General features: G+C 39.2%; 1 protein-coding gene across 3 annotated transcripts in view; it reads right to left on the bottom strand.

The window, feature by feature from the left end:
- Positions 1 to 469: 469 nt before the first annotated feature.
- Positions 470 to 26,289, bottom strand: part of PEX1 (peroxisomal biogenesis factor 1) — a 34,975-nt gene continuing 9,155 nt past the window's right edge. The window contains exons 7-24 of one of the 3 annotated variants that reach the window (XM_050891043.1): positions 25,757 to 25,880; positions 25,365 to 25,474; positions 23,918 to 24,018; positions 22,269 to 22,401; positions 21,436 to 21,532; positions 20,161 to 20,331; positions 18,575 to 18,729; positions 17,111 to 17,300; positions 16,737 to 16,903; positions 15,745 to 15,879; positions 15,095 to 15,159; positions 14,125 to 14,267; positions 13,944 to 14,047; positions 12,592 to 12,768; positions 10,790 to 11,020; positions 9,119 to 9,319; positions 8,651 to 8,781; positions 470 to 762 (exon numbers count right to left, since the gene is read on the bottom strand). In XM_050891043.1, the coding sequence (XP_050747000.1) occupies positions 678 to 762; positions 8,651 to 8,781; positions 9,119 to 9,319; positions 10,790 to 11,020; positions 12,592 to 12,768; positions 13,944 to 14,047; positions 14,125 to 14,267; positions 15,095 to 15,159; positions 15,745 to 15,879; positions 16,737 to 16,903; positions 17,111 to 17,300; positions 18,575 to 18,729; positions 20,161 to 20,331; positions 21,436 to 21,532; positions 22,269 to 22,401; positions 23,918 to 24,018; positions 25,365 to 25,474; positions 25,757 to 25,880 (2,520 nt within the window). In that variant the 3' untranslated portion in view covers positions 470 to 677. Of the gene's footprint in view, positions 763 to 8,650; positions 8,782 to 9,118; positions 9,320 to 10,789; positions 11,021 to 12,591; positions 12,769 to 13,943; positions 14,048 to 14,124; positions 14,268 to 15,094; positions 15,160 to 15,744; positions 15,880 to 16,736; positions 16,907 to 17,110; positions 17,301 to 18,574; positions 18,730 to 20,160; positions 20,332 to 21,435; positions 21,533 to 22,268; positions 22,402 to 23,917; positions 24,019 to 25,364; positions 25,475 to 25,756; positions 25,881 to 26,289 lie in introns of all 3 variants that reach the window. The other 2 variants (XM_050891044.1, XM_050891045.1) reach the window with 2 other exon arrangements.

Here is a 26,289-nt window from a genome sequence, read left to right as displayed (position 1 = left end):
ACAGCAGTTGTGAATAATTTCAGGATGTAACATTAGAAAGCTTCCAAACATCAAAGATGTTTTTGAACACTCTGATGTGAAGAAAAGATGGGGATAAGAAGATACAGTTGTTGTGAAATGCAACTTGATATTCTTCTGAATAATAAACAGTGGCAGAAAACAAGATAAAATTATTTCGGTTTGTCATAAGGGTTTTTTTTGCTATAGTTATTCTGGAAGTATTAGTCTAGTTGCCTACCAATAAACGTATGAAGTACCACCCTTCTCTAAGCCCTCCAAAGGCCATTAGAGAATGGCTTTATAGAACTTCTTAAAAACATTTCCACTATTAGATATTAGAGTTCATTCGAACTGAATCTATTTGTTGTGAGGAAATAAACAGGGATAGGAAATCATTGTTAGGTTTTGGCAACTATATTGATAAAAAGCAAAATGTAAAATTTTATGTGATAAACAACTAGACAGAACGTAACCAGTGTTCTCAAAAATTTAATATCAATCTGAAGGAAGACAATTTTCTTCAAAATAAAATGTGACATAATTTTACAGCATGTAAGTTTAAAAGAAACTTATCTTCAGCTGCTGTGTTAATAAATCCATATGAATATAAATAATCTGATTTAATCACATCTGTCATTTCCAGTTACAGTTTAGCAATTACAAGCAAATACAAGTTACTATGCTAAAGTAATTTTTTGTCCTGGTCTGAATGTTGAGCCAACTTGTCCTTTCCTCTTCTTGGGATTCTGAAAATTATCATACCTGGAAACAGAAAAAGATATTAGCAAATTCTTATGAAATGCCTTTGTTTGCATATGCTTCTTCAGATGCACATTAATGCAACACAGAACTACAGATGTTTAGGTCTATTTTTATGGAAATGTAGAGTGCCTGTCTCATGAGACCTGTGGACCTGGAGGAGTTTTTATCCACAAACCTAACTCAGAGAGCTCTCTGCCCTGCTTTTTTTTTTAAATTTTTTGGGGTGTGGTGGGGAAGGTGGGACAAGGAACAGAAGTGGACAGGGTGGTATAGACTCCTGGGAAGCACCTCTCATTCTCCTTTCCTGTCCCTTCCTTCTCTCTTTCCCCTGCTGTAAAACCTGCCTATCTATTGTCCTGGTTTCGGCTGGGATAGAGTTAACTTTCTTCTTAGTAGCTGGTCCAGTGCTGCGTTTTGGATTCAGTGTGAGAATGATGTTGATAACACGCTGATGTTTTAGTTGTTGCTGAGTAGCGCTTATCTTAAGCCAAGGACTTTTCAGTTCCCCTTGCTCTGCCAGCAAGCAGGTGTGCAAGAAGCTGGGAGGGAGCAGAGCCGGGGCAGCTGACCTGAACTAGCCAAGGGGGTATTCCATACCGTGGAATGTCATGCCCAGTATATAAACAGGGGGGAGTTGGCCGGGAGGGCCGGATCACTGCTCGGGCATCGGTCAGCAGGTGGTGAGCAACTGCATTGTGCATCACTTGTATTCTCTTGGGTTTTATTTCTCTTTTTGTTATATTCTTTTTCATTGCAATTATTATTATATTTTTATTATTATTAGTTAGTATTACATGTTATTTTACTTTAGTTATTAAACTGCTCTTATCTCAACCCAAGAGTTTTACTTTTTTTCCCGATCCTCCTCCCCATCCCACTGGGAGCAGGGAGAGGTGAGCGGCTGCACGGTGCTTAGTTGCTGGCTGGGGTTAAACCATGACATCTATGTATCAGCTGAGGAAGACAAGTCCTTAACAATCTTCATGTCAGAAGAACCCCCTACATCCTGATGCCAGTTTCCAGCTTTTTCACTCCACTCATTTCCAAGTCTAAGGAGACAAATTCTCCTTTTCAGTATGTTTATACTTCTGCAGATTATTGCCTTTTCCCAAACACGGCAGCTACAAAGACCCCTTACTCTATACCATTTATGTGATGCCCAGATCCCACACTTTCCGATACATTTCCAATTAATCACCATCACTTTTCCTGTCTTTTAATATATACACACAGATATCATTCCTGCAGTCTATGGGCCATCTCTATCAAATGTCTGTTGAGTTCATTTAGTCCATGACTTTGGGCTCCATCTGTCCTAACAGTCTGTCTGGGCAGGAGGGATGGTGCAAAGTCCGCTCAGTCGGCAGAACAGGATCGGGCTTTGGTGCGATGTGGTGGGCAGGTGACATTGGGCGCAGCAGGAGGCTGGTGTGTGGTCTTGGATTGTTGCATGCCGAAATCAGTCCTAGTTCCATCACTACTGCACTTCACTCAGTTTTATCAAAGTTCATTCTTCATTAATCTAAGTAATTCTTACTGTAATAGCATTAATATAGCACATAACAATTATAATACTAATGATGACATACAGTGGCAGGGTTATATAGCAATTAACATCATACAATTTAATCTATTGGCTATTCTCACCTAAAACCAAATCCCCTTGAGGCACACATCAGACCTCCCCATCCTTCCGCATCACCCACCAAGTGCACCCAGGCCCTTGAGCAAAAGCAGTCCCAAAAATGGGCTTGCCTTTGCCTGAGGCAGGAGTAACCCAAACTGTTTTTCCTAGCATATTTTTTATGTGCATTACAGGGACTTTATCCCCTTCTACAGTACATAAAAGTTCTGATCGGGCAGGGCCAGCTCGATTGGCAGATCGTCTAGTGTTGACTAACCAGGTGGCCTTTGCTAAATGCGTATCCCAGTGTTTGAAGGTCCCACCACCCATTGCTCTCAATGTAGTCTGTAACAGTCCATTGTATCGCTCAATTTTCCCAGAGGCTGGTGCATGATAGGGGATGTGATACACCCACTCAATGCCGTGCTCTTTGGCCCAGGTGTCTATGAGGTTGTTTCGGAAATGAGTCCCATTGTCTGACTCAATTCTTTCTGGGGTGCCACGTCGCCATAAGATTTGCTTTTCATGGCCCCGGATAGTGTTCCGGGCGGTGGCATGGGGCACGGGATATGTTTCCAGCCATCCGGTGGCTGGTTCCACCATTGTAAACACATGGTGCTTGCCTTGGCGCGTTTGTGGGAGTGTGATATAGTCAATCTGCCAGGCCTCCCCATATTTATATTTCAGCCATCGCCCTCCATACCAAAGAGGCTTTAACTGCTTGGCTTGCTTGATTGCAGCGCATGTTTCACATTCATGGATGACCTGTGCGATAGTGTCCATGGTCAGGTCCACCCCTCGATCACGAGCCCATCTATATGTGGCATCTCTTCCCTGATGGCCTGAGGTGCCATGGGCCCACCGAGCCATAAATAATTCACCCTTACGTTGCCAATCCAGATCCACCTGAGCCACTTCAATCTTAGCAGCCTTGTCTACCTGCTGGTTGTCTTGATGTTCCTCAGTGGCCCGACTCTTAGGTACATGAGCATCTACACGACGTACTTTCATAGCCAGGTTCTCTAGCTGGGACGCAATATCTTGCCACAATGCAGCAGCCCAGATGGGTTTACCTCTGTGTTGCAGTTACTCTGCTTCCATTCCTGCAACCACCCCCACAGAGCATTTGCCACTATCCATGAGTCAGTATAAAGTATTGGCCATTTTTCTCGTTCAGCAATGTCTAAAGCCAGCTGGATGGCTTTCACCTCTGCAAACTGACTTGATTCACCTTCTCCTTCAGCAGTTTCTGCAACTTGACGTATAGAACTCCATACAGCCACCTTCCACCTTTGATACTTTCCTACAATACGACAGGACCCATCAGTGAACAGGGCATATTACCTCTCATTTTCTGGCAGTTTATTATACACTGGGGCCTCTTCAGCACGCGTTACCTCTTCCTCTGGCGATATTCCAAAATCTTTGCCTTCTGGCCAGTCTGTGATCACTTCTAAAATTCCTGGGCGACTGGGGTTTCCTATTTGAGTTTGCTGTGTGATCAGTGCAACCCACTTACTCCATGTAGCATCAGTTGCATGATGTGTAGAAGGGACCTTCCCTTTGAACATCCAGCCCAGCACCAGCAGTCGGGGTGCCAACAGGAGCTGTGTTTCAGTACCAACCACTTCTGAGGCAGCTCGAACACCTTCATATGCTGCTAATATCTCCTTTTCAGTTGGAGTACAGCGGGCCTTGGATCCTTGATTTCCCCAACTCCAAAACCCTAGAGGTCGACCTCGGGTCTCCCCGGGTACTTTCTGCCAGAGACTCCAGGTAGGGCCATTCTCCCCGGCTGTGGTGTAGAGCACATTTTTAACATCTGGTCCTGCCCGGACTAGCCCAAGGGCTACTGCATGAACTATCTCCCATTTAATTTGTTCAAAGGCTTGTTGTTGCTCAGGGCCCCATTTAAAATCGTTCTTCTTCCGGGTCACTTGATAGAGAGGGCTTACAATCAGGCTGTAATTTGGAATATGCATTCTCCAAAAACTCACAACACCTAAGAAAGCTTGCGTTTCTTGTTTACTAGTTGGTGGAGACATAGCTGCTGTTTTGTTGATCACATCCATTGGGATGTGATGACGTCCATCTTGCCATTTTATTCCTAAAAACTGAATCTCCTGTGCGGGTCCCTTCACCTTACTTTGTTTTATGGCAAAACCGGCCTTCAGAAGGATTTGGATTATTTTCTCCCCTTTCTCAAAAACTTCTTCTGCTGTGTTGCCCCATACGATGATGTCATCAATGTATTGCAGGTGTTCTGGAGCTTCACCCTTTTCCAGTGCATTCTGGATTAGTCCATGGCAAATGGTGGGGCTGTGTTTCCACCCCTGGGGCAGTCGATTCCAGGTGTACTGGATGCCCCTCCAAGTGAAAGCAAACTGTGGCCAGCACTCTGTTGCTAAAGGGATTGAGAAAAATACATTAGCACTATCAATTGTGGCGTACCACTTGGCTGCTTTTGACTCCAGTTCATACTAAAGTTCTAGCATGTCTGGCACGGCAGCACTCAGCGGTGGTGTGACTTCATTCAGGCCACGATAGTCAACTGTTAGTCTCCATTCTCCATTAGACTTTCGCACTGGCCATATGGGGCTGTTAAAGGGTGAGAGAGTCCTGCTGATCACTCCTTGGCTCTCCAGTCGATGAATCAGCGTATGGATGGGAATCAGGGAGTCTCGGCTGGTGCAATATTGCTGCCAGTGCACCGCTGTGGTAGCGATTGGCACCTGTTGTTCTTCAACCCTCAGCAACCCCACAACAGAAGGGTCCTCAGAGAGATCAGGCAAGGTGGACAGCTGTTCAATTTCCTTTGTCTCCAAGGCAGCTATACCAAAGGCCCACCGATACCCTTTTGGGTCCTTGAAATACCCTCTCCTGTGATAATCTATGCCAAGGATGCATGGAGCCAGTCACAATGGGGTGTTTTTGCCACTCATTCCCAGTTAGGCTTATTTCAGCCTCCAATACAGTTAGCTGTTGAGATCTCCCTGTCACCCCAGAAATACAAATAGGTTCTACCCCTTTATAGCTCGATGGCATGAGGGTACACTGTCCACCGGTGTCTACTAGAGCCTCATACTCCTGTGGGTCTGATGTGCCAGGCCATTGGATCCACACAGTCCAGTAAATCTGGTTGTCCCTTTCCTCCACCTGGCTGGAGGCAGAGCCCCTCTAGTCCTGGTCATAGGATTCTCCACTCACTTTTTGTAAAAATGGATTAGAATTCCTTCTCATAGGATCAGGAGTAAGATCAGCCCTTCCACTCTGTCTGGCTCACGGCTCACACTGCCCACTGGAGACTGGACCAGCAATTTTCCTGGAAGAATGCTCATTTGTGATTGTTTTTCCTTGCAGCTCACATACCCATGCATCTAGGACCGAGGTAGGTTTTCCATCCCACTTCAATATATCCTCTCCATGCTCACGCAGGTAGGACCACAGGGTACCCCATGGTGTGTACCTTCTATCTCCTCTGTCTTGAGCAAAGGGACGCTTATTTCTAATAGCTGAGATACTAGGCCGTGCAGGCGGGAGGCAGAACTTATCCTCAAATCGCTGGAACTCTCGGGACCATTTCTTGGCTAGTATGTCTGGCAGTTTCTCCACAGCCAAGATGAGGGAAGAAGAGAGGCTTTCTTCGTATTGCCGGAGTCAGCCAGCCAATTCATCTACCGTTGGTCCCTCTTCATCTTTCCAGTCCATTACTGCCAATGAGTTGGCATAGGACGATGGTGCACTCTGTGTAAACTTCCGCCACATGGGTTGTGTGCAGTGGACTTCATCTGGATCTGTGGGTAACTGCACATTGTCCGGGTCATAATAAACCATCTCCCGCACAGCTAATTCCCTCAGGTACTGGATACCTTTCTTCATGGCAGTCCACTTGCTTGGATGACATACAGCATCTTCCTTGAAGGGATACCTTGCCCTCACGCCTGACAGAAGTCGCCTCCAGAGGCTGAGGGCTTGTGTCTTTTTTCCAATTGCTTTGTCAATGCCCCCTTCCCTAGAAAGGGATCCCAGTTGCTTGGCTTCCCTACCCTCTAATTCCAAGCTACTGGTCCCATTATCCCAGCATGGGAGCAGCCAAGTGATAATGCGCTCGCCTGGATGACGGCTGAAGTCTTTTCGCATATCTTGCGGCTCACTCAAGGATAGGGATCGGGTGATTATCTCCGGTTCTGCCTCTTCCTCCTGTTCTTGTGATGACCCTGGTTCACCTTCATCCTTTGCTAAGCGAGCTGGTTTTTTTGCGTATTTCTTCTTCTGTACAGGGACAACTGATACTGGCATGAGTTGGTTCTCTGGTTCAGCTGCAGTGCCTGTCACGGGGGTCGGAGTGGCTGCACTGCCTGTCATTTTGTTGTCAGATCCAGAGACCTTCTCTTCCCCTTGAGGGTACTGAATAGCATTGAACAGGGCTCGGTAGGCATGGGCCAGGCCCCAGCACGTTGCAGTGATTTGTGTCTCCCTGGAATTGTCTGGGCGACAGCATACTTTTTCCAAATGTTCTACTAGTTTTTCAGGATTCTGCACTTGTCCAAGGGTGAAGTTCCAAAACACTGGAGGTGCCCACTGTCCTAGGCATTTGCCCATGCTACCCCACACACCCTGCCACTCATAACTCTCCAGCCTTGGGGCAGATCTCTGGGTGATCCTCTTAAATAGTTGTTTAACCCTGAACAAGACCTGAACCACGTTCAGGAACACGCTAGTTCCTAGCAACAGGACCATGTTAGTTTCAACATTCCAAGGATATTCAAAATTTTAAAAATTCTCAAACACTACTGTAATTAGCCTGGAGGAGGAGGGGAAGGTGAAGGAAGGTGTCTCCCCCATAGACTGGCTCTCCAAAGAGAAAAGATAAAGGGTGTAATTATTAATAGTTTCTGCTAGATAGCTCCCAAAGTACGGAGATAATGGCAATGCTGAGTGCAAATACCGTATTAGTCCCACGACCGATAATTTTATTGTACCATAAACCAGTGTTACATAGTACAGCAAAGTGAAAACCTTAATGCACTTCCTCCCATGGGTGATAAGCAGCAGCACAGGGACTATATATGGTAAGTGAGATGATATATAACACAACTCTAAGAATGAGCGCCACAACTCTAAGAGCCAATTAATCAACATTGCCACCAGCGACTATTAAACTAATATAATGAATGCTTATTACATATTTGTTTTAACACGCTCTGGTCAGATCTGTCATTATCTCAACCCTTCGAGCCCCACATTGGGTGCCAAAAAAGGACTGTCGTGGTTTAACCCCAGCCAGCAGCTAAGCACCACACAGCCGCTCCCTCACTCCCCCCCTCCCGCTCCCAGTGCGATGCGGAGGAGAATCAGGAAAGAAGGTAAAACTCATGGGTTGAGCTAAGAAGGGTTTAATAACTAAGGTAAAATATGATACTAACAATAATCATAATGAAATATAATAATAATAATAGTAGTAAGGAAAAGGAATATAACAGAAAAAGAAGAGGGGGAAAAAAATAAAAAAGAAAAAAAAAAAACCAGTGATGCACAATGCAATTGCTCACCACCCCCTGACTGATGCCCAAGCAGCAATCCGCCCCTCCCGGCCAACTCCCCCCTGTTTATATACTGGGCATGACGTTCTATGGTATGGAATACCCCTTTGGCTAGTTCAGGTCAGCTGCCCCGGCTGTGCTCTCTCCCTGCTTCTTGTACACCTGCTTGCTGGCAGAGCATGGGAAACTAAAAAAATCCTTGACTTAAGGTAAGCGCTACTCAGCAACAACTAAAACATCAGCGTGTTATCAACATCATTCTCACACTGAATCTAAAACACAGCACTGTACCAGCTATTAAGAAGAAAATCAACTCTTATCCCAGCCGAAACCAGGACAGCTACGGAGAGTTAAAACCCAGCAATTTGAAAATATGAGGGGCTACTACTCAGTGGGAGCAGGAAGGACCTAGATCTAAGTCTTAGAGAATCGGTGCGTCTTTGTACTGGTACAGCTCTTAACATAATACAAGGGTTTTCTGGTCTGTGATTAGAATTTCTAGGTCCTACATTAATAAAAACAATAAAAGACAATGCACTGGTAAAATATTTTCCCTTTCCCAGTATGTAATTCAGTATTTCTGAAAAAGATTGCTGTCAGAAGCTATTCAACTCCACTGCCATTCCCCACATTAAATAACTATTATGTTTCTGCTGAATAAGGAATGTGAAAAGACCAAATCTTCACTGAATTCACAATTACTAAAAAATTTAATACTTACAGTTCAGTAAAATTCTTCCAGTCATCTTGGCTAATGGATGGTCTTATACCCTCAAGTGCAGTCATCAGATGGGACTGGGTAATAATTAAAGTGTTCTTGGCAAGCACTGACTGATTAAGGGTGCTGTCCTCCTTGAAAACAGAGCCATGAAAAGACAATGAAAAATTACCACAAAAACATAGTGCCATGAATATCAGTAACTCTGGAACCTCCTCATTACATGTACAGACATATGCATTATAAATACAGTCACAACTTCCCCCCCCATATTAATAACACAGAAATAACTATTTAGTTATATGAATGTTAAGATCTGGCTTATTTTCCTCAAACTAGGTGTCATTTATCTTTGCTATTTTTGTTACATTATATTTAATATTATTGCAGAAATTATTTATGGAAATAGTAAGAAGTGTGGGAAAACAATAGAAAAGTGTTAAGACTAAATAATCGAAAAAACTGCCATACTCCATTCTTGCTTCTGTAATTGGCTTTGATAGCATTGATTTCTGTCCTCAGGTGCTCTGTTTGCTGCTCCTGGTTATTTTCCAGGGAGTCTTCTTGAGAAGCTGTTCTAAGCATTGAAGGCTGTGATGATGCTGCGTCTCTCTGAGTCACGCTGGTAAAATCGTGAGTTATGGAGTTTGGTCCAGACAAACACAAAGAGCTCTAAATTGACCACAAGGAGAAATACATTAACTCATTATGGATCCAAAAGAGCAACTCCACCATTAAGATTTAGCCCACAATTCAGTATAAGCTTGCCCCCACTGGCAAAAAGAGTACTTTCTCTTAAAAATATATCACATATATAACTTTTTGAACAGAACAATTTAGGCTAATTTGCCAAGGTGTTTGGGGAAAAGTACAAATTTGAAAATGAAGTGTTTCATGTTTGGAAAAAATCTAAATATTTTTGCAATGGCCTATCTCAAAAAGAATAAATGGTTACTAAAAGTCCACTGTTTTATTTACAGATTAAAATCAGTGGTTCTGAAATCTGGGCAAGTTTATGCAGTTAGCTTTAAAACAACTCATAATTTAAATTTTCATCACCTCCAAATTCTCTGTGCACTTGATAAAATATGCAACTTTCAAGTTCAACAGCTTTAAGAGATCAAAGTCCTTGTAGCCTTGCTGAAGAACTTTCACAGTCAGAGGAAAACTGAAGTCTCTAAGGATACGTTAATTGAACACTATCATCTATAATGCAAGATAAAACATGCAAAAGCACCTTAGCAGTCAGTAATTAGTTCTCCAACGTCAAAATAAGTTATTTTTGGCTTTAAGAATCAATGCAAGACAGTTTTGAAAACAAGAGTCTAACAACTTTAATGACTACTTGTAATAACAGTTCTACAACAGATCTTGAAAATGAATTTCCCATGGATCACATGCAAACTCTGAAGTCATGTGTTCACCATCAGGAGCTCGGAGGCAGCATATTCTGTTTTGCTGACCTGGCAGCCAAGCGAGACGAGCTGGCCAGCTGATCACTATGCAGGTGCTAGGTAGCCAACCAGCACATCCCTACCTGCAAGCTAGCCAGAGAACATGCTGCTTTCTGTGCAATGTGATACTACAACAACAGGAATTCTGCTTCTGAAGAGCAACGATGGAAGCTAAGGTTTACTTCTGTTGTTTACACAATTCCACGGTCAGATTATTCCATTAATGCACACTCTACTGGAAACTGAATAATGTTTGTTGATTCTTAAGATTGACTTAATTCTTGAAAGCTGGATGGTCATGGTTTAGTAATAAAACTAAGTTAAAAAAAAACCCAAACAAAAAGTCGAAAACTGTTTTAGTAGTAAACTTTGGAAGGCAACAAGCCATTAGCCAGACAGTAAGATCTAGTATGAATGCAGTTTGCCTGATTATAAGGTATTAAGCAGTATTTTGGGATTTTGATTTTAAAGTCCTGTAAAGTTGCAGAGAAGTCCATAGTGTATTTTGTCAGATAACATCCTTCCATCTTCTTCCCCACCGTGGACCACAAGGTATAGGATGAAGACAGTTTGAAGGACAAAGCAGACATAATTGTATTTATAAAACTATACCATTTGCCTAGTTCAGTTTTTCTGCTTCAAAACTGATAATATTTAGAAAATTCAAAATATTAAGCGAGTAATTTACCAGTTCTGAAGGAGTTCCATTTCCCAGCTCTGATTCATAAGAGCTTCCAAAATAAAGACGATACATGTTGGACCTTGGATCTTCAGGAAGCAAGTCAGACATGTCTAAAGAAATAAGAGATTGCTCTAGCCCTGCTTCTCCATCTGTTGCCGAATCATCTGAGCCACTGCTGTGGTTTAGAAAAACCATGGAAGAGAGACTGAAGTCACTATCAGAACTAGAACCAAAATCCTGTGACAAAGAACAGAACATTAGAAGTGTTAACTCATAACTAATTGCAATCTGAAATACATTAAAAAATTTCATATACAGTGCAAATGAAAGTACCGATTTATATTTGATTCTAGTAATCTGTCTTTCTCTGGGAGTACATTTCCAAATATTTTGCTAAGAAAATCCAATGCCTTTAAGCAGAACTTTCTGTCTTCACGCTAGAAAAATAATTTGAGGAGATAATCTTAAGGTTTTGTTTGCTTTGAACTGCTTCATTCACTCAGTAACAGCAAGTGTTGGGAAACTTAATGTACATTTTCTGTTGTAGCACTGTCTCACTTCTGTCTCAACCATTCCCTCCAGGCAATTTAGTATCTTGTGTAAAGTGCTCTAGGAGATTGTGGTGAGTCTACTTTTACAGTGCCTAACTGCTGTACTCATCTTTAGTCATAGTCAACACTTTTTAAGTACTGATGTGGAAATCACAGCTGTTGCTTTAGACTGGTGTCTGCAAACCTTTTTGATTGTACACCCCTATCAGTAAAAAATTTCTGAGCACACTCCATCAAATATATGCATATTTATTTACTTGTAATTTATACACATGTACTACTGAAGTTCTAATATCTTCTTCCTGCACCTCAGTGGACTGTCTTGTGCACCACCTGGAGTGGGTGCACACCACTCTGGAGATCACTGCCTTAGACAATGGCCTCCTCTAATGACAGATAATCATCAGGTATCCTTACAACTACTTACTTACTGATGCTACAAGTGAAGGGATTGTTAGGGAAGATATGCTGGAGATCCCTCCCAATACTAAGAGTTGCATCCTCAGAGCCCCATCCCTTGGTAACAGCTGGGGCAAAAAGAACCCAAGAGGTCTCCTTGCTTTTGCACCCCTGACCCAACCCTTCCCTTTGACCTCCAAGTAGTGGAAGCCATGCCTGCCCCTTTCCAGCTAGAACCAGAAGACAGGCATTAAAAATGTGAGAAGAGGTGGCTGAATAGAGGCTAAAAGAGGAAAGGATCTGTCAGTCACATAAGAAGTGACTTCACCTTGGAAGTGCAAGTATTAGCTGGTGCCTGGAAGATGAGCCAGACCAGGCCACTTCAGGTATCACCATCCTCTTTCCACTTCTCTCCTGACCTCAGATCACACTCAATCTGTTGGAACAACTCCACAAAACCCACCAATTCCTTGCTTCCTCCATCATCCAAAATGTGCCACCTCAAAACTAAATCTGCTAGCTGCTCCTAAGAAACTGAGTGGGATCCCTCCTATTGATCTGTCAGTCATTCCTCATAACAATGATAAACAGATTTGGCTTACCTAAATCTATTTAACATTAAACACTTATCATAAAATGAAAAAAACCTTGTGTTTAAGAAGTAAACTAATTTGTTACATTATTCTTGCATTTTTCTGCAAACAAATTAAGATTTTAATCCTCTGTATACAAATATAGGAAAACTAAATCTTATTAAACATAATTTTGCTAAAAAAACATGGACAAAATTAACCCTTTCAAACATATCAACATCAAAATAAAAAGAGCAGAGCCTTCTTTTATATCAGTTTTATTTACCTGTGTTAAACCTGAACCTAAATTAGTATGGATTGCCTCTAATTGGGCATTGTACAATAAAGCTTTTAGGTCAGCCCCTGTGAACCGTTCTGTTTTTGCTGCCAAATCCTGAAAGTCCACATCGTTTGCCAAGGACAGGGAATGACTGAGAGCTTTTAAGATTTCATAGCGTGAATTCTGTAAAAAGGGAGAAAAATAAAATGTCAGTAAAGCAACCTGTTATTTTCCTTGTCCTGATTGCTAGGTAGTGCTTTGGCCCTGTCACAAGCAACTTCGTATCTGAGGAAGAAAGGATCTTTTTTAAAGAAGATACTACCCTAATAATGGTACATATAGGACATACTGTACAGTAATCAATCTTTAAAATATAGGCATACATTTTGTTACATATTCTTGAGGAGTCTAAGAGAAACTGTACCAAACACACTATACAGAGAAATATATTTCTCTAAATATCCAGTTAATATCTGGGATTTTTATATATGAAATATATAAAAATATGAAGTTGAACTCTGCTACTCATATATCCTTTTGCAAAGAGAAGTATGACAAAAGTGAAAAACTTCTGTTTACCTGAATGATCATATTCTAAACCAGAAGTTTACAAAAAAAAAAAAAAAGTATATCTGTGTTCTTAAGGCACAGGATCATCTTCATGTGTGTTTCAGAATGAAATGACATGGTATTTGTTCAATGTGCCAACTAATCTGAAAGTGAGCAGCACTAATTTTTTCTCATAGAATGGGGAATCAAAGACACACATTATACACCCTCAAAGGCCTCATCCAAAACCCACTAAAATCAATGGGAAACATTCCTTTCCTAACTAGTGACACATCTGACTTCAAAAAAAAGCTTGAACATTCCAAATTAAATGTGAGTAAAGAAGAGTGGGATCAATTGAACTCGGAATAAAACTGCTCTGAAAACTTCAGATAATTCAAGAGTTGGGTTGGGAATGGCTATGGTTCATTACTTCAAGCAAATGGCAGATCCACTGGTCTCGTAATTCACAGAAAGATGCAGAACATGATAAACACTACCCTGCATCCAATTTCTTTCTGCAGACTAGTTTCTTTATTTATTTATTTATTTATTTTTAAATCAGCTATATCCACAGGAACATGATTTAATCCTGAAGACTGGTAAACAGCCTTGTCTTTCCCCAGTTTTATGTGAACACATTGACACTAAAATCAGTGAATTTATACTGTTGTGTAACTGGAGCTGGGCAATCAAGTCCACTTTGTCCAGGTTTGAAATGACACTAAATACAAAGAAAAGGAGAATAAAGCCCATTAATTTGATTTTTTTTTTCCTTGCCTCTCATGTAAAATGTTTTGTTTCCTCACCTGATCAGGAGGTGGACAGTACAGGCACTTATCCAGTCGACCTGGCCTTAACAAAGCAGGGTCAATCAAATCTGGGCGACTAGTAGCAGCTAGCACATAAACCCCTTAGGAAAGTGCAGAAAAATATCATTAACATCTGCTATACTTTTGCATAAAAAGGAGCACACAGGTGAATTATTACCTTGTAAGCCTTCCACACCATCTAACTGAGTCAACAGTTGGTTAACCACTCGGTCGGTAACTCCTGTGTTGTCATGACCTCGGCGAGGAGCAATAGAATCAAACTCATCAAAGAAAACGATACAAGGCTTAGCTGCCTGAGCTCTAAAAGGAAAAAAAAAAAAAAGGCAATACTTAAATTCTGTTTAAGTTTGGGTCACAGGTAAAACTGCTTAGAAATATTAAAGGTAATTGCTTTTTACTTCAGAGAACAGTTATCTTCAATGAGAGAATAGAAAATCTGTTTTCTGTAGAAATTAAGAGGTTCTGAAGAATTGGACTGCTATGGAATCACTGCTCATTTTGATGACATACCTTGCACTCACTTTACAATTTCTGAAGTACTCAACTGTCGTGTTAATATACCTGAAAGCTCTAAACTCCAATCACTGCAGATCACGTCTTGGCTTATGTACATCTAACACAAAGACTGCCTACAATGTAAACTACAAGAGAAGCAAAGGCTATGTAGGGTATGTTTACACTAGTGAGCATTGCGGGTCAGTAAGGGCAGATTTGTAAAAACAAAACAACTGGCACCAAGGACCTCAATACCAAGTCTAGTATGATCCTATGTACCGAGTGTTCATTACTAGTTGGAGCACACTGGACTGTCTCCTGGAATCATCTGAAAGGAATTCAGCATGTGTTTTCCAAGACAGTTCTGTGATGTGAACCAACACACTGTAAATGGAGAGAACTGGGAGTTCAGCTTCAAAAGCGCACTCCTGATCTGAGCTGAAATGCTCAGTTCTTAAATAACGATGGTCAAGCTGAACTTGCCAAGGTCTGAACATCTGGTTTGGCACAACTGATTATTTCAGATGGTTTTGTTATCTGATGCCATGTCTCTCCTAGGACAACAAAATTATTTCTTGGAACTTCAACCAATAAAATTCATTGATAACATCACAAATCTTTACGAAGCCAACCTGTTAAAGATATCTCGAACTGCTTGCTCACTTGCTCCAATGTATTTGCTGAGCAGCTCTGGTCCCTAAAAAAAATCAGAAAAGAACATTCATGATATGTTTCTTAGTTTTAATGTGCAATTCAACATCAGCATAGATTTTATATACTAGAGTGAATTTTCTTGTAGCCGACAGAGTGGCATCTCTTAACAGAAGAGCTGAGGGGTCTAGATAAGCCAAAAGAATCTTTGAAGCATTCTAACTTATTTTAAAGTCATAATTTCCATTTTTCTACTCTAACAGAACATGTGTTACAGTATCACAAGGCAACGTCTTACAGTGTATTTTGAAACTATGTTTAAAATGCATTGCTCAACTTCATTGCCCAGTGGAACCAAAATCCAGGATCTTTTTATAAAAAATGGTAAACTAAGGACATCTAATTAAATTTTATAATTCTGCCTAATGTATAATTATACAAAAAAAATCTCAGTAATAAAACTGTGAAGTTCCAGAAGTCAGATGGTGGGATATCCAGAGACATACCAAATTTTAAATGTGAGTTTCTTACTTTGGTATTTTGCCCTCACAAGCCCATACTCACAGGTATTATGTTAAGCTATTTAATTCAGTTAATAAAATGAATCAATTAATCTTCAAAATCTTGCTACCTTGATGCTGATGAAATTCATTCCACTCTCTCGAGCAACTACTCCTGCTAACAGTGTTTTTCCTGTTCCAGGTGCTCCATACAGCAAGACTCCTGATCTCTGTCGTATGGGCAGGTTTGCAAATAATTCTGGATACTGGAAAAGAGTTTCAACAAGACATATTCTAAAATATGTAATTATTCTGCAGTGTACTGTAACATCACTGACTAGTGTTGATTTTTGTCTAAACAGAATGTGTCTAATTTCTTTTATCCACATTATTATCACAAGAGCTCATCTGGACTGTTGTTAGTTTACTTGGGGCTGAAGTGGGTTCCTAGGCTTCATAGGTACTTAAAATACAAAGAAGTGGCATTTTCTACCAAGAGGAAACAGGACAGAATAGGGATGCACTAGAGCATTATAATGTCCATATTGGTACTTCTAAATTCCTATTTTAATCACTGACTGATATGATCAAATTATATAAGTATACAGTAAAAGATTCTGTCCATTATACAGAAAAGTGTTCAGTCATTTCTCTGAAGACTGAAATGGATGGCTCATCTCAATGCTGGAAGTTTCAAGCAAGGCAGAAAGGCCAAAAGTAAAATAAAGGGAAATGGATGGATTGGCATTCATCCAAAAGAGAATACTCCTCTAGCAAAAGCACTGCAGAAGACAGCTGGAAATGTTATCTTTACAGAGCCTAATCACAAACCCTGCAACAGAGAGTGTAGCAAAGATGATGTTAGCAAGACTGCAATATTCTAGAGCAACATTTGATCTGTAGAAAAGCACAAGCCATTGCCCTTTGTATTTGGAAGAGGGAAGGGGAAGGAGAAAGAGTTTTCCAGTAGCTGAAGACAGCTGAAGACTGGGAAGCTACAAAAGTAGTTTAAAATCATACCTGTGGTCTTTCCGTCAAATACCGTGTCACACCTTAAAAATCATTCTTCCCCTACTAACGTTATGTACAAAATTCAAGTAACTAATTTAAAAGAACTAGGTACCTTTGCAGGTAACATGATGGTATCCATGAGTATTTGCTTCACATCTTTTAAGCCACCAATCCTGTCCCAGCCAATGTCTTTAGGTTTATGAAGGTTGACATTTCTCAGAGCTAATGGAGTAAAATCTTTTAGAGCTTTCTGAAAATCCACAGTTGACAGATTCAATTCTGCTTAAAAAAAAAAAAAAGAAAAAAAAATCCTGAACAAAAAAAAAGAACACATAGCCTACCAGTAACAAATTCCTCACAATATGTAACAATTAAATACATTTTAAATGTAAAACATAAAACCTGGCTCTTTATTTCTGTATTACTCCACAGATGCTGGATAACACAAGTAAGACTATGAAATAACAGATTTTTTTGTCAACATACCACAATTTTGAAATGCATTCTGGTTGGAAACACAGGCATGAATGGCACGATCAACCAGCATAGTAAAATCTCTAGCAACAAAACCTTCCGTTTCCTTTGCAATACATTGGAGGTCAACATCAGAGAACTTCTTTATATCAGAATTCAGTTTCTTTTTTATTATGGAATACAGCATTTCACATCTTTGGTTCTGAAAAATAGAATTGTGCAGCAAGTGTATATTGAGTTTACTATTTATATGGATTTCAGAAATTCAAAAAGTAAAAACCATACGAATTACTAAAATTTCCTTAAATATTTACATGTCACCAAACCTTCAAATAACAAAATCTGACCAGGCACAAATATAACAAAAGTCAGTTCTTCAGGTGAATTTCTATAAATTCACCAGTTTTATAACTTTAAATGTTTACCTCGCCACAGATATCTTAAATCCAACAATAATAATGAAACAACCCTCCACCCCCCAGATTCTACTGTTTTACACCCATTTTTTCTGTTTCACAGGAAAAGGAACATCTTTCATTTTGCCAATATGAGTAGAATATATTTGAGGTTAAATCTATTGCATTAGATAAAAATACATCAGATAATTTGGTATCTTTTGAGATCTTGACTTTTCCAGTGATGTCTCATCCTTATTCATGTATTAGTATCAAAAATGATAAAAGCAGACTTGCAGGAAGTGGGAGAAAGCTACACTGTAACACAGAATCCCTTCCTCAGTGGCTTTGAATTGCTAGCCTGTGACAGAAGACAAGCAGGCAGGAACAACGCGTGTTAAATACAAATTAGTTGCCATGTCTGTGTCATGTCATTAGGGCATGCACAGGTACAAAGTGTCAGCTTTCTCCTGCAATGAAGCTGTACTATTCATTCTTCCCTCTATCCTTTTTAGTTTTCAAAATGGACTATATTCAAAAGTAGAGGGATATAATTAGTATAGAAAACCAACCCAAAACCTTCCTATAAAATTAACATCTAGTTTTAATAACATTTTAAACATACATGTTCTAGGGACATACTTATTCCTCTGAGCAGTGAAAAAACACACTTAGGTTTAATCTCATTTATCTAACCGTAGTGACTTAAATGTTTTTTCAAAGCTGCTCCTCTAGAATCTCCTTACAGGTAACAAGGAGATATGCATATCTCACCTATGTTAGACAACCTGACTTGTTTTACGTTGAACTGAAATGTCCTCTGAATACAACCTGCTCTCGCCACTGAAGATAAGGAGAATGGGGCCAACTGGGAGTTTTCACTGGATTACTTTCATTCTTTTAAAACTTTATAATGAGAGATGTAAGTTCTGAGGTATTTAAGTATCATGAAAGAACTTCTAAGATTTCCAGATTTTTTCTCATCTTCAGGTGCAACCTACTATTTTTGCAGCTGTTCCAGTACTGTATTTGAGGCTGCAGGGAAGGCAAACAACATATTAACCATTTTACCTGAATTTACCTGATCTGGAGATCGGATACATTTGAAGCACTGAAATATGTGAGTTCCTTGAGCTGAAACCAGGGAAGGATGTAGGGAATGTTCAGACTGACTTGTGGCAATTAATGCAATCAAACTCCCCATGGAAATAACTTCTTTTATCAGATCTTTCAAAACTAAACACATAAGACATTGCTCCATGAATTGCAAAATAACAAAAGATTCTGCATTTCATAATAGACATTTCTACTGTACTGGAGAGCAGCCTTAGTGCACACAAAATGTAACATCTTATTATATATTTGCTTTATTCCCATGTTTACAGGCTTTTTTTAAATTAAAAAAAATAAAAGATGTACAGTTATTTTTTCTAGGACAGTACATTCCATTAAAAAAATGCCATCAGAAGTGCTCTTTAAAAGCTAAGTTTGTAACATCACTGATGATGTCTACCACAGGATATTAAACGTGGATTTTTTTGGTGCGCTATGATCACTGTTCTAGAAATATTATTCCCTCCATGCAAACAAAAAAGGGAAAGTTATAAGAATAAAAATAGATGCTAAGCCTAGAAAATAAACAATCTCAGAAAAAATAATATATGAAAGTCAAAGAAATTATGGACGCAAGGTAGATCTTCAAGGAATAGTCTTTAAAACTCTAAACCTCTGTTGTATGCATTATACTTGTAAATAAAGTAATAAGAAACACAAACAATTCTGCAAGTAACTTAAGTGCACATTTTTAAAAAAGAAATGATAGTAAGATTTTCTGAACTTCAAAAGTAATTTAATAAAAAATTATGCTAACTCCCTCAAACTGAACTAAGAAATGGAAGATATTTTTTGCTATGGCTTTAATTTTACATGAACAGAGTTAAATACAGCTAAAAAAATAAAGATATTAATCTTGATCATTTAAATTTAATTTTATTTTGCAACTTACCACTGTGTAGATTTTAGGGAATAAAAAGGAACCATATACAGGATGTCAAACTACAATTGATAATCTTATTTTTAAAATCTGTGGATTGTTACATTGTCAAATAAGAGAAGTTCTAAAAAGTATACCAAGTAGGATGATAAAGAAGTTAGTACTCAGCTGAAAGAAGTTGGTTCTAAACATCAGTAAGTATCAAATTTATATATCTCTGTAATTATAAATAATAATTATGGAAAACAGGATCAATTTTAATGATATGTCAATTATAATACTGATCTTATCAATAATTATCAGTTAAAGATGCATCTGTAATTTGTAAGCAATTGCAACGTATTTGAGTGCATGAACAATATAAAAAGGAACTGAGAAGCCTCTGCCACTGGCAGTGGTACTTACAACAGGCATTACCATCAGCAGCGGTGGTGTACGTACCATTGGCAGTGACTACTCCAAGCTCCAGAGTGGACTATTTTGATTCAGCTAGTGGTCCACAAATGGTCTACAAACGGTCTACATACCATAATTTGTGAATCCCTGCCATGGAATACCACATGGTCCAGAGGCAATAATGATACAGAATTGTCCAGGTAGGACAGTACAATTCAGGTGCAAGAAATTCTAAGTTGCATTATATTTTTATCCAGACACAGGTAGCACAGTATTACCATAAGCAAGTCTATTGCTTTGAATGGTTTCAGGGCTGTTCTCATGCTCTGGTGTAGAAGGTACTCCAACAATATGATCAAGATCATCCATCAAAAGAATGGATGGTTGTCTCCATGCTGCCTCTAAAAAAGCTTCTTCCACATTTTTCCTTATGTTTACTAATCTTTTTCCTAAAACAGAAATACAATTTTAATGACAAAACATATCAGGAAAAAAATCATCAGACTGACTACATCTTGCTCGTGTAATACTTCAATGTTTTGATTCATGTAGCTTAACTTACTCCTATAAATCCAGGTACCAAGATTAAACCGGAGTCAACAGCCAGTAAAGAAAAGAGTCCACATCTTCTATCAAAAAAGTACTAGAAAGATCCACCTGTCCTAAAATGAGATTAATCATCTTTCACTAACCACTATAGAAGCCTACAGGTCTAATTTCTAAACAGTTAAAAACAGAGCAGTATCAGCAGCACTCTAAATTAGCTACTAAAGAGTCCCACAATTAGAAGACATTTTCAGAGTGAAGGACCTAGCTCTTTATCAATCTTTCCCTTTTTCTCTGGAGCAAGGAGCTTAGTAGGGACTTAAGCAAACAGAGTATAGCCATGCAATATAAGGGGTCTGCAAGAAAACAGTTGCGTATTCTCTGCCTCTGTAGCACAAAGACTATTTAGGAAAGCCAGTAAATGAAAGAGTAAAAAAAGCTTTTTTTGTCCTCTTCCATCTTTGGTGCAAAATACTTATTTTGAACTCACAAAACCTAAGGATTCATCTCATCATCATTATAATCATGAGTGTTAGATGACTATTGCCAACATACACTAGGTTAGTAAATATGTCATCATAAATCAGGTTTCAGCTGGTTGTTCGATCCTTCTTTGGTGCCTGTGTCATCCTTTCACTGAGTAATACAGGTATCCTTTAACTCTTATGATTTGTTAATGTAACATTTGTTCTAGCTAGCACAGCTGAAAAAACACACACTTCAACTTGCAACTTCTTCCTATTTTGTAACAATCAGAAATAAGCATGGCAAGTGTGGTTTGAATTTGGTGGTGTTACATGGGACAGAAATTGATAAAAGTGCAAAATAAGCTTACGGCAGCTATATTTTCATCAGACTGTTAAAGATGCTCATTGCGGGGCATAAAATATCCTTGCAAAAGCAGTAATAATACTAGAAAAATTATTCAGACTAAATATAACAACTTCATAATTGTGCTGCTTCATCATACAGCAAACATTTGAGATTAAAAAAAAAAATTATCATACCTCTTAAAGCTTTACAATCAATTACTTCTACATGAGCATCCAGTCTATCGAATGCTTCTTTGCAGATGGCCTTTGCTAATGTTGACTTTCCACTTCCCTACAAAAATAAATGTGAGCTAATGTAAATTGACAGAACTATTTCCTTCTGCTTCTGTGGAGTCTTTGTCACAGTATACACCAATTCATAAGCTGGGAAAGCTGTACGCACACTGGTTTTATTCCTCACCAAAAGTATATACGCATTCTATCTTTATATCACTTGGTAGAGACCAAAGCCCTAGAGTGAAACAAGTATAAACAAATTCAGAGTGGATACAATCCACTACAGATAGTGTTCTGGTTCCACTGAGTTCAGTGTTAAGACATCTGTTAGTTTCAGTGGAATACGGTATTACATGGATCACCGTAAGAGGCAACAGGAAAATAAGAGTATCAACTCCACTGCCATTTTATGTTAGAACACAGGAGAAAATACTATATTCTTATTTTCAAATATTTCAGAGACAAGAAGTGTTTATTATACTATAAACACAAAGTAGATTAATCCCTTAAGGGAGCAAAGTGAAATTGCATTGGTAGCAATCTTTAAAACTTATATTATAGATATACATGAAATAAGAATATATATTGATGAAGTGTGCATATAATGTGTATACCTATATATAATATAATGTTTTACTGAATTAACTCTGTTCAGTTAACTGCTCTTTTTTCAGCTTGTTCTTTAATTCTTTGGAATTCGCATGGTATCAAGGAAAACTAATGAATACAGTTTTGTAACTACGGAAAACAATCTGGGAGGGTTTGCAAGTAGAGAGTAGTGAAGTGTGTACCTTTCCTCCTGTGAGAAGCACCCCTCCGCTTCGCAGTCCCACAGCAATAGCAGCCAGCTTTTGAGATAAAGGACGCCCCAGAAGACTGTGGCTTATGTGTTCAAAGGAAGATGTTCCTAATTTGTCCACTCCTCTGCAGAGCAAATAAAACATTAAATGGCCTAGGGCAGCATCAGTACACACGATGTAAATAGTAACAGCTTGCAGTATGGTGAAGTTTCAATGCTGACACATTGTGATGTACTTTACCTTTTCAAGAAAAAGCTAAAGACAATTCAATCTGAAGAGACAGCATCTTTATTCTGCAGTGATGACACAGGGGACACAGACAGACGTTGCAGAACACCCCCACAATGGAAGGGTACACCCCCTAGTCATTGTACACCATCCTAGCATGAGGTAGGTCTCAGAAGATAAGAGCTAACCATCTTTTGGGGCTTCATCTATTTGAGTGTCTGAATAACAACCTACTAAGGAATGTAACAAATTGGTAAAACATGGAGCATGCGTGGGTCAGAAAACTTCTCAGCCTTTTCAGAAATAAAGCAACACATAGTTCATTTGAAGGCATCCTTATCCTTCACCGGTCCTAAATCTTTGTGACTTTGGACACAACAGTGTTCCTGTCAGGTCCACAAACAGCAAGGCTATCAGTTTTGTATTTCAACTTTAAACAAAAAGTGTTGTTCCATGAGAAATCGAATGAACAAATGAATCCTGGTTTCTAACATCCCTACCCTACCACATCCCATTCCTACCACACTACCCCCACATCAGTTCTCATTCCCTCTTCAATAATAATATCCTCAGTCGCCTTTCACAATGCTGATAGCATACTACCACAATACTCCAAGTCTCTCACGTCCCCTCTGCCCCATCCCTACTTCAAGTTTGCTACACGGTACCACTGTCTTCCCTTATACTAATGACCACAGCTTTACGTATTACTTATTTATTTGCTGGGAAAGAGCCAGCAAGTCCTATGGCTAGCTCCAGACTACACCTCTGCCACTGGCCACCTAGCAGGTTAACCAAGTAGCTGTTGAACTTACATTGCACATTTTACCAGTGGACACACGATTCTGCATTTCTCACCTCAGCTGACAATTCTGATAAAACCTGTAGGAACTAAGTTTCTTTGAGTCCCATACTATTAAATGTAGTCAAACAAGTAAACAGGTTTAAGTTACTGCGGGAAAAGGATTGACAGACAGACTGCAACATATCATAAGTTTTGCTTCATTTGGAAACCCCAGCTAAAACCACCGCAGTATCCCTTACTGCTACGTAGAGGTCTGTTTCATACTACTTAGAAGCACACCAAGAGCCACTGAACTATTGGTATTTCTTCTGAAACTTATGCAGTTCTGAGACCTCCCATCCTACTGTCAGACATGGTGAACTTTTCAGTACGTGAGTACCTTCAGTCACATGAAGTTTTCTAGTCACTGAAGTAAGACTATTCAGAGGACAAAATTAACCATCTACATATACTAGGATAAGGTCTGAACCTGACACAAGCCAAAAGATGCAGAGGTTTTTTAGATCTGGCTTAGTTTTCAAAAAATCTGCATTTCCACTGATATTCTTTTTTTTTTTAATTCCCATTCCCATTCCCTCCCATGTTTTCTACTATGAAAATGTCTCACCCTAAATCGTTTAGCTTGTGGTAAGGAAGGTTCCTGTCTGTATCACACATAGGTGGCTGGCTGTCACCATCAGCTTTTCTAGTTAGAGGATGTAAAAGAACCTACAACAAAGGAAAGAGTCAGTACTTTACATTAAATATAACTACAGAAGAAGGGTATAGAAGTGACTAGCCATTTTTGGAATTGTGTAAAGAAGATGTTGCATGTATGCTTTCCTGAAGCTTATTGTGCTTGAAAGAAAGATGCATTGGTAAAATGGCATAGATACAACTATTCCTAAAATACAATCCAGTGTTTACAGCGATGTAACAATCTATGATTAGACGTTAGGCCAAGTGCTGTTTATAGCAGACTATGCAGCCCATCATCTCTTTTCCTACCTGTAACTACTTGTTCCTTCTCCTGTGCCCTCCTCTGTTGTGCTGGCATGAGCATTTGTGAGGCAGAATAGCGAATCAGATCAGGAGTCTGACCTGGGTGAAAAGTAACCTGACAAAACACCTGGCTTTTTTCACCCGCATGAATTTTTCAGTCTAGTTCACCGGGGAGCTAGTATGGAAAGCTGGGCAGGCAAACAGGGCTAACAGAGAGGTTCACAAGTAAGAACAGGCTGGTAGGGGATGCTGACACTGCTATTAAGAAATGCATTTTGCCCTTTCATCTTAGTACCAGTCACTAGCACAATTTGTAGAAGCCTTCTTGTACTTCTCTACTACCAGTAGAAATAGAGCTCGTTTTACTTTTTTTTGAACAGGAATCCTAAATTTTGCAGAAAAATTCTATTCTAAACAGTCAAAAGAGGACACCTTAATTCTCCGCTAAAGTTTAACTGTATCAGTTTAAAAACGAAAAAATGTTATCCCACTCCTATAACCATAACCCTGGAGTCACGGGCACTGGTTCAACCAGAACTATTAATGGAAACAATAATCCTAATATTAAATAGAAATATTTATTCTCCTGAGAAAGTAAAGACTGAAGGAACAGAAGGCACAGAAACTATATAAAAGAGAAGGCAGTGTGATCTTGGTAGGTTTGAATGGGGAATATGTCTCATCTTTGTCAGAACAAGCTACTCTTCCTGCCAGATACACTGTGAAGTGATTTTACAGTGGTTTAGGTATTAAGGGAAAGAACAAGGGAAACAACAAGTATAAGGATAGTATGTTCAAACTTGGACAGTACTGACTTTCCTCTGCTCTAACTGATTTTTCTGAGAGTTTGATATAGACTATGAAATTCAGTGACAAGTGTGGCATGCCTAGAATCTCACCAATGCCTCAGGCTATACAATAACATATAAAGAATGCAGATATAATTTAATGCACAGACTGACATTATTTATTTAAAAAGGGAAAACAAAATATGTTATATATAAAATGTAATATATTTTTAACCAAATATAACAATTTAAATTACTTGATACCTGATACTATGTGATATTTACTTGTATATTAGTCTTTTGCAGCAAACTGGGACTCAGTAAAAAAATATTCTCAGACTTGTTTTCTTCAATGGGCGCAGGATGCACTACACTAAGGACAAACTCCTCCATTCCTGTAAAAACCCGAGGAACAACTATTAAAATTCCAAATAAATTCAGTTTTTATTCCTCACAAGATGAAACAGATTAGTGTATCTTGAATTACTACAATGTAATCCAAAGTGAAAGAATAAAAAAGGTTAATCATTATTAAAGCATAATTCATGCTTAGTTTCAGTGTGAAGAGATATCTGTTATGTTAAATGGTGTATACAGAGATTAAATGGCATATTGCTTAAGTAAATTCCATAATGAAGAGTTAAGACAGCTACAACACAGGACAGTATTATCCTTACCTTCTTTAACAGACAGATGTATACAGTCTGTGCTTGTCATTATCCACGGGTGATCATCAGTAGTGGACTCCTGCAGCCAAGAAGTGAAAGCAGATTTAACATCATCTTCATGTGTATCTTTATGCTAAATAGGAAAAAACAAAGAGGGAAATAAAATAAACCAAGGTGTTAGTAAGTAAAACTGTTTTCTTCCTAGGCATGAGGCATTTGCTTCTCTTATGGTAGAAGAGAGATGGAAGAAGATATAAGAGTTTTATTTATTTAGGAAATAGCATTTTGCCAACAAACACCATTTCTATCAACTGCTCTATGGAAAGCACCTGTCTAGCCCTTGCTACGGCAACAGTTGAATCTTCCACGACCTCTAAAGATTTTATCTTTGGAACACTGATGTGAGGGCAAGGAAAAGCTTTTATTCTTGTTTTACTTATCTGTATTGCCAGATCCAAGAGCACTACTCAGCTCCTGGGTTTGAAAGCACCCAAGTTATGCACCAATATTGACCTGTGTCTTATTTTGGGTGCTCACTACAC

Source organism: Gymnogyps californianus, chromosome 2 (assembly GCF_018139145.2).
Source record: "Gymnogyps californianus isolate 813 chromosome 2, ASM1813914v2, whole genome shotgun sequence".
NCBI lineage: Eukaryota > Metazoa > Chordata > Aves > Accipitriformes > Cathartidae > Gymnogyps > Gymnogyps californianus.
The sequence above is the reverse complement of the archived record's forward strand: the minus strand, read 5'-3'. Positions and strand labels throughout refer to the sequence as shown.